This window comes from Oncorhynchus gorbuscha, linkage group LG25 (assembly GCF_021184085.1).
Source record: "Oncorhynchus gorbuscha isolate QuinsamMale2020 ecotype Even-year linkage group LG25, OgorEven_v1.0, whole genome shotgun sequence".
Lineage (NCBI taxonomy): Eukaryota > Metazoa > Chordata > Actinopteri > Salmoniformes > Salmonidae > Oncorhynchus > Oncorhynchus gorbuscha.
The window spans coordinates 4,495,252-4,508,832 of NC_060197.1; the positions used below are offsets into that span (position 1 = coordinate 4,495,252).

At 44.8% G+C, this 13,581-nt stretch overlaps 1 protein-coding gene across 1 annotated transcript; it reads left to right on the forward strand.

The window, feature by feature from the left end:
• The first annotated feature begins 567 nt into the window (after window positions 1-567).
• LOC124014480 (protein FAM180A-like) lies at window positions 568-12,964 on the forward strand. The gene is made up of 3 exons (XM_046329542.1): window positions 568-860; window positions 6,692-6,789; window positions 11,956-12,964. The coding sequence occupies exons 1-3, from the start codon at window positions 782-784 to the stop codon at window positions 12,301-12,303; spliced, it is 525 nt and encodes a 174-aa protein (XP_046185498.1). The 5' UTR covers window positions 568-781; the 3' UTR covers window positions 12,304-12,964.
• The last annotated feature ends 617 nt before the right edge of the window (window positions 12,965-13,581 follow it).

Consider the following 13,581-nt stretch of genomic DNA (forward strand, 5'->3'; position numbering starts at 1 on the left):
GCACTGTAGTCTGTTGTATGTGGAGTGGATGTATTTGAAGTGGGCAGATATTGGTGTTTTAGTCTTGTCTGTGATGAAGCTGTCAGACACTTACAGTGTATACAATATGTGGAATGCAGGTGGATTCTAAGACCGAGCATGATGATGATGGAGACGTGGTATTCCTCACAGTAATGATTGTCTCAGCCACCATCTTTGTCTCTGTGTGAGGTAGCAATAAGCCTGGGGATGAGGTTACGATATGACTATGATGACCATTATGCTAATGCTGATGGAGACCATATTGGAAACGACGGTGACTACAACAATGATGATGATGATGATACTGGACAGGTTTTACAGGTTGTAGACCAGCTGCAGCCAGTCTGGTGTCAGCTCTGCCTCAGCCAGTAGCACGGTGAGCGGCAGGCCAGCCACTAACAGAGCAGCCATTCCCTGGGTCTTGATGACTTCCAGATGACAACCCAGACAGCCTGGCCCGGGAGAACTCAGCACTCAGTCACAGACAGAGAGAGAGGGGGGAGGCAGAGATAGGGTAGGGGAGAGAGAGAGAAACAGACAGACAAAGGAAAGGATGAGGCAGCTGCATGTGAAGTGGTTTAGCAGTGCTCCAGTCAGCGTTCTTACCTCATTCTCCTGATGGTTGTTGGTACACAACTCTCTCCAGCTGGGGCCTAGCTGGCTGCTGTGATTAGCTGGTGACTGATCCACATTCAGATCCCATTGAGACAGACAGACGACAGGGCAGTGGCAGTGTGTGTGCGCTGGGCCGAGAGTCAGCATGATGCATCGGTGGGGTCTACTCATCACTGTGTTCTACTGCCAGCTGTTCCTGGCTGCTGCTCAACACTGGAGGAAAGGTAGGACACCTGAGCACCTCACAGAGCTTCGACTGACTTCAGGTCAGTTTGAGGGGTCCACATAGACACGTTCATAGAAAGTTAATGGTTGTTGTGTAGACGTACTCAGAGCTAGTCGCAATAAGACGTAATGAACTGCATTTAGGAATCAAAGGAAAAAATAAAATATGGTTATGTATTAAGTATCGTTGTGCATTATCATAACTGAACGTTTTGCTGCCAAATAGATTATTTAGGTGGAGTTAAGTAGGCTATTTTTTATGTAGACTATTTTCTGATGTGTTTGCAGACATTTATGAGATTTTATGTTTTTTGAAGTAAAGACAAATGTTTTGTTTGCTTTGGCAGGGCTGTGGGTGTTAGGCTCCTGTATGTATGTGATTGTGTTGATGAGAAGGAGAGAAATGCTATTTTCTGAATATCTTTCGACAGGGAAAAACAACTTCAAGTGCCTCTTTGTAGTTGGGTCCAAACATTTGGATCCACATTCATACATTTTCCCTCCCACACACGTCAATGTTTGGTTCCTTGGAAATGTTGACTGCCGAAAATAGGTCCCTCCGAATTAAGGAATGTAGGAGGGTGGATTTATGTAAATCACTGAATCAGTCACATGATGTTGAACTTGCTTCAGGAAACGCAACTTAGCTCAGGTCTTTGCAGGCAGATGAGATCCAGTCATATACAGTCTTGGCCAAAGATTTTGAGAATGACACAAATATATGTTTTCACAAAGTTTGCTGCTTCAGTGTCTTTAGATATTTTTTGTCATATGTTACTATGGAATACTGAAGTATAATTACAAACATTTTATAAGTGTCAAGTCTTTTATTGACAATTACATGAAGTTGATGCAAGAGTCAATATTTGCAGTGTTGACACTCATTTTTCAAGACCTCTGTGATCTGACCCTGGCATGCTGTCAATTAACTTCCGGTCCACATCCTGACTGATGGCAGCACATTCTTGCATAGTCAATGCTTGGAGTTTGTCAGAATTTGTGGGTTTTTGTTTGTCCACCCACCTCTTGAGGATTGACCACAAGTTCTCAATGGGATTAAGGTCTGGGGAGTTTCCTGGCCATGGACCCAAAATATCAATGTTTTGTTCCCCGAGCCACTTACCTTATGGCAAGGTGCTCCATCATGCTGGAAAAGGCATTGTTCGTCATCAAACTGTTCCTGGATGGTTGGGAGAAGTTCCTATTGGAGGATGTGTTGGTACCATTCTTTATTCATGGCTGTGTTCTTAGGCAAAATTGTGAGTGAGCCCACTCCCTTGGCTGAGAAGTAACCCCACACATGAATGGTCTCGGGATGCTTTACTGTTGGCATGACACAGGACTGATGGTAGCGCTCACCTTGTCTTCTCCGGACAAGCTTTTTTCTGGATGCCCCAAACAATCGGAAAGGGGATTCATCAGAGAAAATGACTTTACCCCAGTCCACAGCAGTCCAATCCCTGTACCTTTTGCAGAATATCAGTCTGTCTCTGAACTTTTTCCTGGAGAGAAGTGGCTTCTTTGCTGCCCTTCTTGACACCAGGACATCCTACAAAAGTCTTCGCCTCACTGTGCGCGCAGACGCACTCACACCTGCCTGCTGCCATTCCTGAGCAAACTCTGTACTGGTGGTGCCCCGATCCCACAGCTGAATCAACTTTAGGAGATGGTCCTGGCGCTTGCTGGACTTTCTTGGGCGCCCTGAAGTCTTCGTCACAACAATTGAACCGCTCTCCTTGAAGTTCTTGATAAATGGTTGACTTAGGTGCAATCTTACTGGCAGCAATATCCTTGCCTGTGAAGCCCTTTTTGTGCAAAGCAATGATGACGGCATGTGTTTCCTTGCACGAAACCATGGCTGACAGAGGAAGAACAATGATTCCAAGCACCACCCTCCTTTTGAAGCTTCTGTTATTCAAACTCAATCAGCATGACAGAGTGGTCTCCAGCCTTGTCCTCGTCAACACTCACACCTGTGTTAATGAGAGAATCACTGACATGATGTCAGCTGGTCCTTTTGTGGCAGGGCTGAAATGCAGTGGAAATGTTTTTGGGGGGATTCAGTTCATTTGCACGGCAAAGAGGGACTTTGCAATTAATTGCAATTCATCTGATCACTCTTCATAACATGCTGGAGTATATGCATATTGTCATCATACAAACTGAGGCAGCAGACAAATGAATATCTGTGTCATTCTCAAAACATTTTGCCACGACTGTGTATGATGTGACTGTGTGGATACGAGTCTGACATGATCAGATAAAATAACACAAACTTTATTAATCCCAGAGGGGAAACTGGTCTGTCAATCAGTCATGTGTCTCAGTATCCTTTAGGAAAGTATTATTACATTCATGTCATACTAGTACTAAGCTTATCTACTGTATGGCTATTGAACATCAGGTCACTTCTAAAGATCACGTCTGAATATTTAGGATTTGATAGAGGGGACCGACAGTGATTTAGAATAGGGGACAAACTGTAAGTGTAGCCCATGTGACTGTCTCTGGCCCACTGTGTCCCTCTGACTGCTGCCACATTCTTCCCCAGCTGTTTCGACTGCAGCAGCTTGGAAGAACATCTGCATGTCTGACTTGATGTATTGTTATCCCTTCAACATTGTGACATATCTTGTCCCATATTTGGAGCTCTCAGGTCTTCAGTCCACTGGGAATGTTCTAATTAGGACATATACTTGCTCCAGAGTGTGTGCATTCTGTGGAAAATATCAGTTTAGACATCACAATGCAGAATATGTAAACTGGTTAAGCAAACATCATTCATCAGTTGTAGTATGGCAAATGTTCCTGACTGTGGTTTTGGCTCTGACTTTAACCCAAATAACCATTACAGTAAACCTGGAGGACAGTGACCTCTGGTTTGCCTGCTTTTCTCTAGTCACGACACAATTCCAGCCAAGACCATTTAGCACTGCTTGTAATGAATTGCTTTGTGTTTTCCCCTGGCTCATTGCATGTGCTTAGAGGGAGATTACAAGTTCCCTGCTTGTTTGTGAGGACACAGGGGACAGTGTCCTAGCAAACACTGATTATTTAGTCTAGCGCTACAGTGGGCCGAGAAGCACGAGCGATGATTGGTTTCTTCTAGCTCAGAGCTTTGAAAACTGAGATCTGCTTTCAGAGGTGGGATCATCTTCTTTAAACCAGCAACCACTTATTCCATATGTGACCGGCTCGATTTGGAAACCGAGTCTACTGTGTATCAGACGACTGTGTTGGCCCGCTGAGCTAAAGCCTAGGCATTACACAAGTCTTCAGGTCTCAGGCAAGGTTACACATCACATGGGCATTGAACATAGATGTTTCTTTGTGTTGCTGTTGTTCTGCTGAGGTGAAAAGAAGGTTCCCTCCTGTTCTTCACTTCTGACTCGAGCTCAACACAATGGACTCAGTGTATCATCTGTGTGTGTGGAATTCCAGCTCCACCTACCTCCACTTATAGATACACACTGGAAAGCATCAGGAAAGGATGTGCTCCTGGATGAAAGTCAACATTGGGGCTTAGGCTTTCCAGGACATACTGGATGAGTATCTCACTTGGATGCACAGTAGCACATATCAGCCCAAATCTGGGTGAAAATGATGACGGCAATGTCTGGCATTCCTCGCAGCTGCTGTATGTATGGCGCCTGTGCAACTAGTGGTGAAACCCACACAAATTGCTGGCTGGTTGGAGCAGCCATTTTGGAGCTAATATCTCCACAGTGGTACAGCATCAACATTAACATCAAACGATTCATGGAAAACGAAGCATGGAAATGAACCTCATAGACCTCATAACCTCACTGTTCACACCGGCTCTGTGCCAATAAAAGTTGTTGTCCCTATGGGTGTGTTCTGTATGCTTATACATTCCCACGCTGCTTCTTTAACCCTGTTTCTGAATGGGAAGAATAGGGCAAGTGTTGTCCCATCGAGAGCGTGAGGAGTACAGTGGGGGGGCTGGGAATAGCAAGACCTGATCTTGGATCAGAATCCATATGGAGTACAGTCGGAGAACAGTGGAATTGTGCTGGGTGTCAGTTGACCAGGAGCTGATTCCTGATCGGTTTCCATAAAGAGGGCCAATGTTTAAACTATGATCCTCATTAAACTCAGTGAGCCTATATTTCGCTTGGCTCAAACAGCAGATTACTGTACAGTGATTGGATATCTGGCTTAGATTAGTAACAAGAGCACGTTGTACAGTAGTAGGGAACTGACCAAGCTCGGAAAGAATGTCACTCTCCGACAGGTGTTGTATCTATGAGAGAATGAGTAAGCTATGGTGTGAGGTATGGATAAACAGTAGCCCCCGTGTGCTGTGTTTCATAAGGCTAAGTTACAACCGCATTTAACTCTGAACTGTTGAGAGGACAATTTATTTTATCCCTAGCCACGCTGTGTTCCTACCATGACCTTTCTGTTCTGTCCAGGGCCCAGGCATTCCTCAGACAGACTGAGGCACTGCATGATCGATGGTCTGTTTGTGTCCACTTCATACATGCTCCGACTTCCAATCAAGCTTCTTATTTGGACCTTGTCTGTCTGTACCTGACCCTTCAACCCAAAAGCACATGGCCCTGTACTTTCAACACACAGTCGGAGTTCCTGCCAGATATTCAGGGCTGTAATGGAAAAGAAAGCAAATAAGGTATTGAGGGAGAGATGCTGTTGCACCAGACTTTCTTTGGGTTGGGCTGGGTCATCTCTAGGTCATGTTAACAACATTTCTCAACCTGTCATATTTTTCTGTTGAGGTCAAATACTTGACCACAAGAATGTCTCTATGTACTGCAGCTGCCTCTCAAACAGGTGAAGGGTATTATCATGTCACTACTGTGACTCCTGCCTCAAATCATCCCCTCACTGTTCAGAAGCCACTCAGAGTAATGCAGAGGGAACCCTGTGAAAAGAAGCCTATTAGCCCCATTATCTCACTTAATGTTAATGTTAATTTTGAGAGATTAGACGAGTCCTTTGTAGATATAATAACTACCACATCTCCCTTACAGGTCAAAGAATAGGTGTGAAGGAGGTGGTTCAGCGAATGATCTCATCTGAGATCAGAATACCTGCCTTAGCTGCATTTAGCTCAGGAGCTGCCTTTAGCTCAGCAGTCTAGTGGTATGCAAGGGACCAAGGTTGGAACCCAGTTGGTAAGCCTGTGTCCAGGTGTTTCACTGCTTCTGCTCCTGGTTAGCTCCCCTTATAAATGACAGAGCTGCCTTAGTCTGCGGTTCTGAAGGCTGAGAGAGAGGGCTTTTATGAAGAGCAGACCACAGATCCTGAACTCTCAGGCCTGCTGCGGCACATATGCCCTGACACTTTGAAATCTGACCGCCCTACCCTATAGCCTATGCCCTATAGACACACCTGGCTCTTTGAAAAGAGGGGGCATCTATAAAGTGGGACATACCAGCGATTACAGGTGTCAGAGGTTAAAAGGTTTTCACCCGGTTTCACATAGGAACGTCTGCTGCAGTTTACACCCTAGTTGTCTCCCACAAACCTGGGACTCGATAGTTTAACCTACGTAGACATGTTTACAGTATGCAGTAAGTGTAGGATTTTACATGACCTATAGCCACTGTGTCAATGTATTTGACTTTATTGTATACTGTATGCCACTGCGTAAATACTGCAACGTGTGCTGAGTTTGACTGACCTCCTGGTCACAACAACAGCAACCATATTCACCCGCTCAACGGGAAATTCTGGATCTATTGTATTTCAGGACTTCTTTTGGTTTGCTTTTGGTTTAATGAGTCATTCAACTACTCAAAATGCTATCTCTTCTCTTCTCACTTTCTCTCCCCTTTCTATTTAGCCCTTTACCCGTCAGCCTTTAGAGTGAAGCGTGGCGCACACTCATTGGTCAACCCCACCTTCCAGAACTCTGTGGAAGATGTTAACCTGCTGTTTGAGGTGAGTCGACAATAGCCATCGCTGCTTAAATTACATTAATGAGCATAAAGGGGATTTAATTCATTGTTAATTTTACATGGAAACAAGAAGATTGTTGTCAGATAAAGTTAAATCTTCCACAAATGTAAAGTTTTATTACAGGCTCTCAGTCTGTAACAGTCTGGCTCTTCTCTCCGACCCACAATGGATCATCCAGAGACCCTCCTCTCAGATCATTTCGTCTTTAATACTTAATATTGTTCTGACATTGAATTCCATATTCCAGAGGCCCCTGCTTAATAATAAATAATCTCATTGTTGACCATATCCACTGTGGGCACAACCCAGATTCATTCACACATACTACAGCTGGTATGTTGGAGCCCAAGAAGCAAACATAATGTCTGGACATCTACTGCTCAACCATCCACCGCTCTGATGTTTGAGTGGAAAACATGGACACAGAGGTCATAGGTTATTGAATCTTTGTGAATCTTGTGGGGTAGCGGCAAAACATGTTGCATCAGAATCAATGCTACTCAAGCTTTTATATTCACCATTGCTTCTAAATAAAATATCTTAGGCATAACAAGTCAAAAATACCTGAAAGCTCATCTCTTGTGCTTTTGGGAAGAATTCTTAACTTTCAGAAACTCTGTTAGTTACTTAAGTGAGTTGTAGGTCGCATAGGGGCCCCTTTCTCCATACTGTAGCAAACTCTTATATCAGTCCTTGTCGGAGTCAAATCTCAAATCTTAAATCGACCCCTAGACCCTGCACTTATGGAGATCTGAGAGTGCATAGGATCTAAGGGTTGATTTGGAATTGGGCATTACAGTATGGGAAGAGGCTACATTTCTACTGTTTGTTATGACAGAACTCAGAACATCGCTGAGCAAACAACGGAAACCAAGAAGTGCGTGTGGAGTAAGCAAAGTTGGAGAGCTCTTGTCTTCAGCAGTGGGCCTATGTGTGTAGGTGTGTGTATCTCCTCAGAGTTCCATTCAGAGAGAGAAGTGAAAGTTAGATGTATTGAATGTTTGACTCCTCTTCTGCTACAAATTGGAGAGCTGAAACATTTCCTGTTTGATGTGAATCCTGTGGATACCACCGCTCGTCGTGCTGCAGGGAAATGGAGGTCGGAGGTGGGAAGGGCCGAGACAGAGAAGCTGTATGCAAAGTGAACCGTCCTCATGGCTTCAAACTTTCTGAATTTCATACAGTTGAACTTGGGCAACGAGAGTCATGGTTGGAGCAGGAACGTAGTTTTGACCTACTGGGAAAGGGAAACTGAAGCCTCAGTCAGCAGTCATCATCAGTAGCAGTGTGTGGGTAAAATCACTGGGGAAACCAAGCCAGGAAAAAAAGCCATATTACAAACTGTGTTGTGAGAATGTATTTGTCTGCTCTATGACCTGTTAGTTCATATGCCTTGCCACCGTGATATAGTGATATATAGGCCTAAGGCCGAGTCAATAAGAAGACACAGTGGCAGAATCAATTCATCACAAAACCAGAGAGCATCGTCTGTCAGGTGAAGTCCAGAAAACATATTGAATGTAACCAACAGTTTCATGAACTACAGCAACGTCAAGGAAAATAATGTTTCTGGAGTTTTCAGACTACTTAACAACTATTGATTTAGAACCACGGAGAGTTACTGCAAGTCACAAAGAAAACAGGAGCTGCCTCCGCTATTCCAGCACCATTTCAACTTCAACATTTCAACATTATCAAACCACCTACTGTATGCTTAGTCTAATACAGTGACAACTAAAATACACCAAAAACAATCTAGTCCAATCAACGTAATGTGGCGTACAGCAAGTCTGCCACCAGGGGGAGACTCGTCAAGGCCTGGTGACAGCCGGTGTTTACATCACGAGGCGATGGCTCCATCAGCTGGACGTGCCAGGTCTCGACGGGTTCTCAGGACAGGATTAATTGGCGCTGATTGTGAGTTGGTGAGTAATCAAGGGCTGATTGCTCACCAGCTGTGCAAGGCCCATATAGCTACGAGAAGGGCAGCACACATGGAGAGTGGGGGAAGAAAGGACTCCTGTATAGGTGGGGATGGGGAGAAGAAAGGACTCCTGTATAGGTGGGGATGGGGGGAAGAAAGGACTCCTATATAGGTGGGGATGGGGAGAAGAAAGGACTCCTGTATAGGTGGGGATGGGGGGAAGAAAGGACTCCTGTATAGGTGGGGATGGGGAGAAGAAAGGACTCCTGTATAGGTGGGGATGGGGGAAGAAAGGACTCCTGTATAGGTGGGGATGGGGAGAAGAAAGGACTCCTGTATAGGTGGGGATGGGGGAAGAAAGGACTCCTGTATAGGTGGGGATGGGGAGAAGAAAGGACTCCTGTATAGGTGGGGATGGGGGGAAGAAAGGACTCCTGTATAGGTGGGGATGGGGAGAAGAAAGGACTCCTGTATAGGTGGGGATGGGGGGAAGAAAGGACTCCTATATAGGTGGGGATGGGGGGGAAGAAAGGACTCCTGTATAAGTGGGGATGGGGGAAGAAAGGACTCCTGTATAGGTGGGGATGGGGGGAAGAAAGGACTCCTGTATAGGTGGGGATGGGGGAAGAAAGGACTCCTGTTTAGGTGGGGATGGGGGGAAGAAAGGACTCCTGTATAGGTGGGGATGGGGGAAGAAAGGACTCCTGTATAGGTGGGGATGAGGGGAAGAAAGGACTCCTGTATAGGTGGGGATGGGGGAAGAAAGGACTCCTGTATAGGTGGGGATGGGGGAAGAAAGGACTCCTGTATAGTTGAGGATGGGGGAAGAAAGGACTCCTGTATATTTGGGGATGGGGGGAAGAAAGGACTCCTGTATAGGTGGGGATGGGGGGAAAAAGGACTCCTGTATAGGTGGGGATGGGGGAAGAAAGGACTCCTGTATAGGTGGGGATGAGGGGAAGAAAGGACTCCTGTATAGGTGGGGATGGGGGAAGAAAGGACTCCTGTATAGGTGGGGATGGGGGGAAGAAAGGACTCCTGTATAGTTGAGGATGGGGGGAAGAAAGGACTCCTGTATATTTGGGGATGGGGGAAGAAAGGACTCCTGTATAGGTGGGGATGGGGGGAAGAAATGACTCCTATAGGTGGGGATGGGGGAAGAAAGGACTCCTGTTTAGGTGGGGATGGGGGAAGAAAGGACTCCTGTATAGGTGGGGATGGGGGGAAGAAAGGACTCCTGTATAGGTGGGGATGGGGGAAAGAAAGGACTCCTGTATAGGTGGGGATGGGGGAAGAAAGGACTCCTGTATAGGTGGGGATGGGGGAAGAAAGGACTCCTGTATAGGGGGGAATGGGGGGAAGAAAGGACTCCTGTATAGGTGGGGATGGGGGGGGAAGAAAGGACTCCTGTATAGGTGGGGATGGGGGAAGAAAGGACTCCTGTATAGCTGGGGATGGGGGAAAAAGGACTCCTGTATAGGTGGGGATGGGGGAAGAAAGGACTCCTGTATAGGTGGGGATGGGGGAAGAAAGGACTCCTGTATAGGTGGGGATGGGGGAAGAAAGGACTCCTGTATAGCTGGGGATGGGGGGAAGAAAGGACTCCTGTATAGGTGGGGATGGTTACAGAGTGAGTGAGGAGTGAGTGCAGTTGTGATCCCGACAGGATACAGCAAGACCTGGAGCCCAGAAGACGGTACCCCGGAGAGGGTCTCATAGGGGAGAACTTTTCTTTTTGATGTATTATTTAAATAAACACCCTTGAAACCGAGTTTATCCTACCCTGTCCGTGCCTAATCTGTGTAAATGTCTTGACCAAACCCCTGGTCTTCCATAGTAAGCTAAATATGATGTGGCTTCCCATGGTTCTGATTTCCCTCTGTGTGTGTGTGTGTGTGTGTGTGTGTGTGTGTGTGTGTGTGTGTGTGTGTGTGTGTGTGTGTGTGTGTGTGTGTGTGTGTGTGTGTGTGTGTGTGTGTGTGTGTGTGTGTGTGTGTGTGTGTGTGTGTGTGTGTGTGTGTGTGTGTGCAAGTAGAAAAACACATGGACTCACCCTACTTGTAGAGAAATGCCAATGCCATCCTCCTCTCTTTCATGTTGACGAAACGGTCTATACAGTACATGCTTTTATTTTTTGTTGTCCTAGGCTACCTAGCTAAAATGCTTACTCGCTCGCCTAACTTCCTATCATGGTCACTGTTAGCTAGTTAACATTAGCCTTCTACATCTAGCTACACATTGAACTTCCATCCTCTCAGGTCAAGGGCACAATGTATGAATTTATCTTTGGATCAGAATCGCAGTTATAATAATTTGACAGTATGATGAATTAAGTAAAACAAGTCCAAATCCCTTTCTCCATCAATTGCTAATTTAGGAAAGGGCCAATTTTAGCTAGCTAGCAAGCCACCGGAGGACAACAACACAATGAAATGTGACAATTGAAGTTGTTTTTTGTCAATGATGTTTGGGTCTCAATGTGATAGGAGTGAAGCCAAATCCAAACTGGCTTCCCCTGAGACTTTCTTTTGGTGCGCCAAAACCATTAACAGTTTAGCTCAACACTGATTGGCTAATATTTTATCATTTTTATCAAGGGAGGCCAAATGCCAAACAGCTTTTGACCAGACATCATCAGATAGATGGCCTACACATACAGATAGAAGGGGGCACAGTTTCACTCGCTCTAATGCTTTCTCCCCCGGTGAGATACATTCCGCCTCTTGAAAAACTGAAGTAAAATTCTCAAAGACCGAGATGAAACAGTTTTTAAATTACACTTTTTTCTTTGACAATTATTTTGGGGGAAGCCTGGCTTCCATTGGCATCCATGAATACATGCCAACAGGAGTCAGGTTACTCAAGGAAAACTGTCCCTCTATCCATGGAAGGAACATAAACTTATTTTTAAGGTCTTAATTATTGGGTGTTTAGTCCGATTCAACAGAGGAATAAGCAGCAAACATATTTTGTAATGTATTGTAGGACCCCTACTGGTAAGAGCTTGACTTGTATTCCAGTTATACCATTGTTTTTGTATGAGGTGAGTTTCACCATGACTCTTTTGGGAAATCGCTCTGTTGATCAAATCATTCAATCAGTCAATTGATTAAATCAATCAAACAATCTCAGAACATGAAGGTATTGAGATGACAGATGGACATATGAAAAGTGGATCTGATAGAACCTGTAAAGAATCTGATACAACTGTGTCTGTCTTCTAGATCCTGCTGGCAGGCCTGCAGATAGAGGGTGAGGACAAGCCCTTCGTGATCCCAGACATGGAGCTGGCATCTCTGAGGTCGGTCCAAAAGCTGGAGGTTATCTGTGAGGACGTCCTGCCCAAGAGACTATCGGAGATCAGACGTCTGACCTCCCACCTGTCCCAGCGCAGAGGTGCCCTGAGCAGGGAGGACTTTGAGCGCACAGTGCTCACTATGGTGTACACTGCCCAGACTCTGGCTCATAACACCTCCCAACACCAGAAGGCGCTGTGGGGAGACGCCCTGCTGCAGCTGTTCAGGGCCATTCAAGAAGATCTGACGCCCCCACCCAGGAAACCTCAGCACTAGTGTTATGGACATGTGGACACATTATTTTAGATAATATAATATACTGATTCTTTTATACTGTAACACAAGAGAATTTGAAGGATGTTTTCTATTGTATTCTGTTGTATTGTATTATCAAAATGACTGTTCTGATAATGTAATATGTTTGGTTATGATCAAATGTTATGATCTAATCCATTTGCAAGGAGGATGTGGGAAAAGGAGGGATGTGAACTGTATCTTGTTCATGTTCTATCTGTTGGATTCTGCCTTGTTCCAGGACTTCAGATGTAATCAAACATTTCAAATATTTTATCAGTATCTCTGTCATCATGATTCATTACAGGTCTTTATCAAATCTTCTGTCATAATCTTCTCAGCTGTTTATCACAATCACATCATCTTTCCCCAGCACAGTCCTATGGTGAAAATGATCTTCGGATGAAGACAGGGGTATCAATTTGCTCAGCTTATTTCTCTGTAATTGATATTATAATAAAATAATGATCAATATTTTTAAACTGTACCATAGTTATGGCCATGTTATGATCCAACCTATCCTGATGCAGTAAAAACATATATTTATGCAAAACCTTTTTGACTGTAGACCCATTATATATTTTTTTATTATCTGGATTCACAGGTTTTACGGACCAACAAGACTTGTCATGTTTTGTCTTATTTTTTCATTATCTGGATTCATCGTTCCGTCCCTGCTCCCAGCTGTTTTACTCAATCATCTAACAAGACTTTCTTTAGAGTCCCTATTTCTTCCCTTGTCTTCCGTTTCTGTCCTGTCGGATCCTTGTATATGGTCTGTGTCTTGTTTCCCTCAGATGCTTGCATATGGCCTTGTTCCCGAGGTGTTTAATCCATGTACGAGTGGAATTAGTTTTTATGTTTTGTTTTCTGCTCTGATTTGTCTAGATATGGCTGGAATAAAGAGAAGTCGCTTTTGGGTCCTCATTCACCTGCATAACAAGACTTTTTGGAGAGCACTATGGTCCTTTTTTGATATGGCCTTGTTGTGAATATGTACTAATGAAAGATATGGCTATAGAATGTTCAATCACATTTGCAAAAAATGTGGGGAGGGATTTGCCTCAGTCCCAACCTGTTTTTATTTTGGAAGTAGAGGATGTTAGTTGCTCTAGCCTGCAGGGAGGATGTTAAGCTCTCCTGGTGGTCACACATAATGGCAGGCGTGAGTCCAAGCCCCATGCTCCGAGTAGAGCCCACTAGAGCCCTCATTGATGAGCAACTACAGATTGTGGTGAAGAATGTTTTTCCCACCGCTCT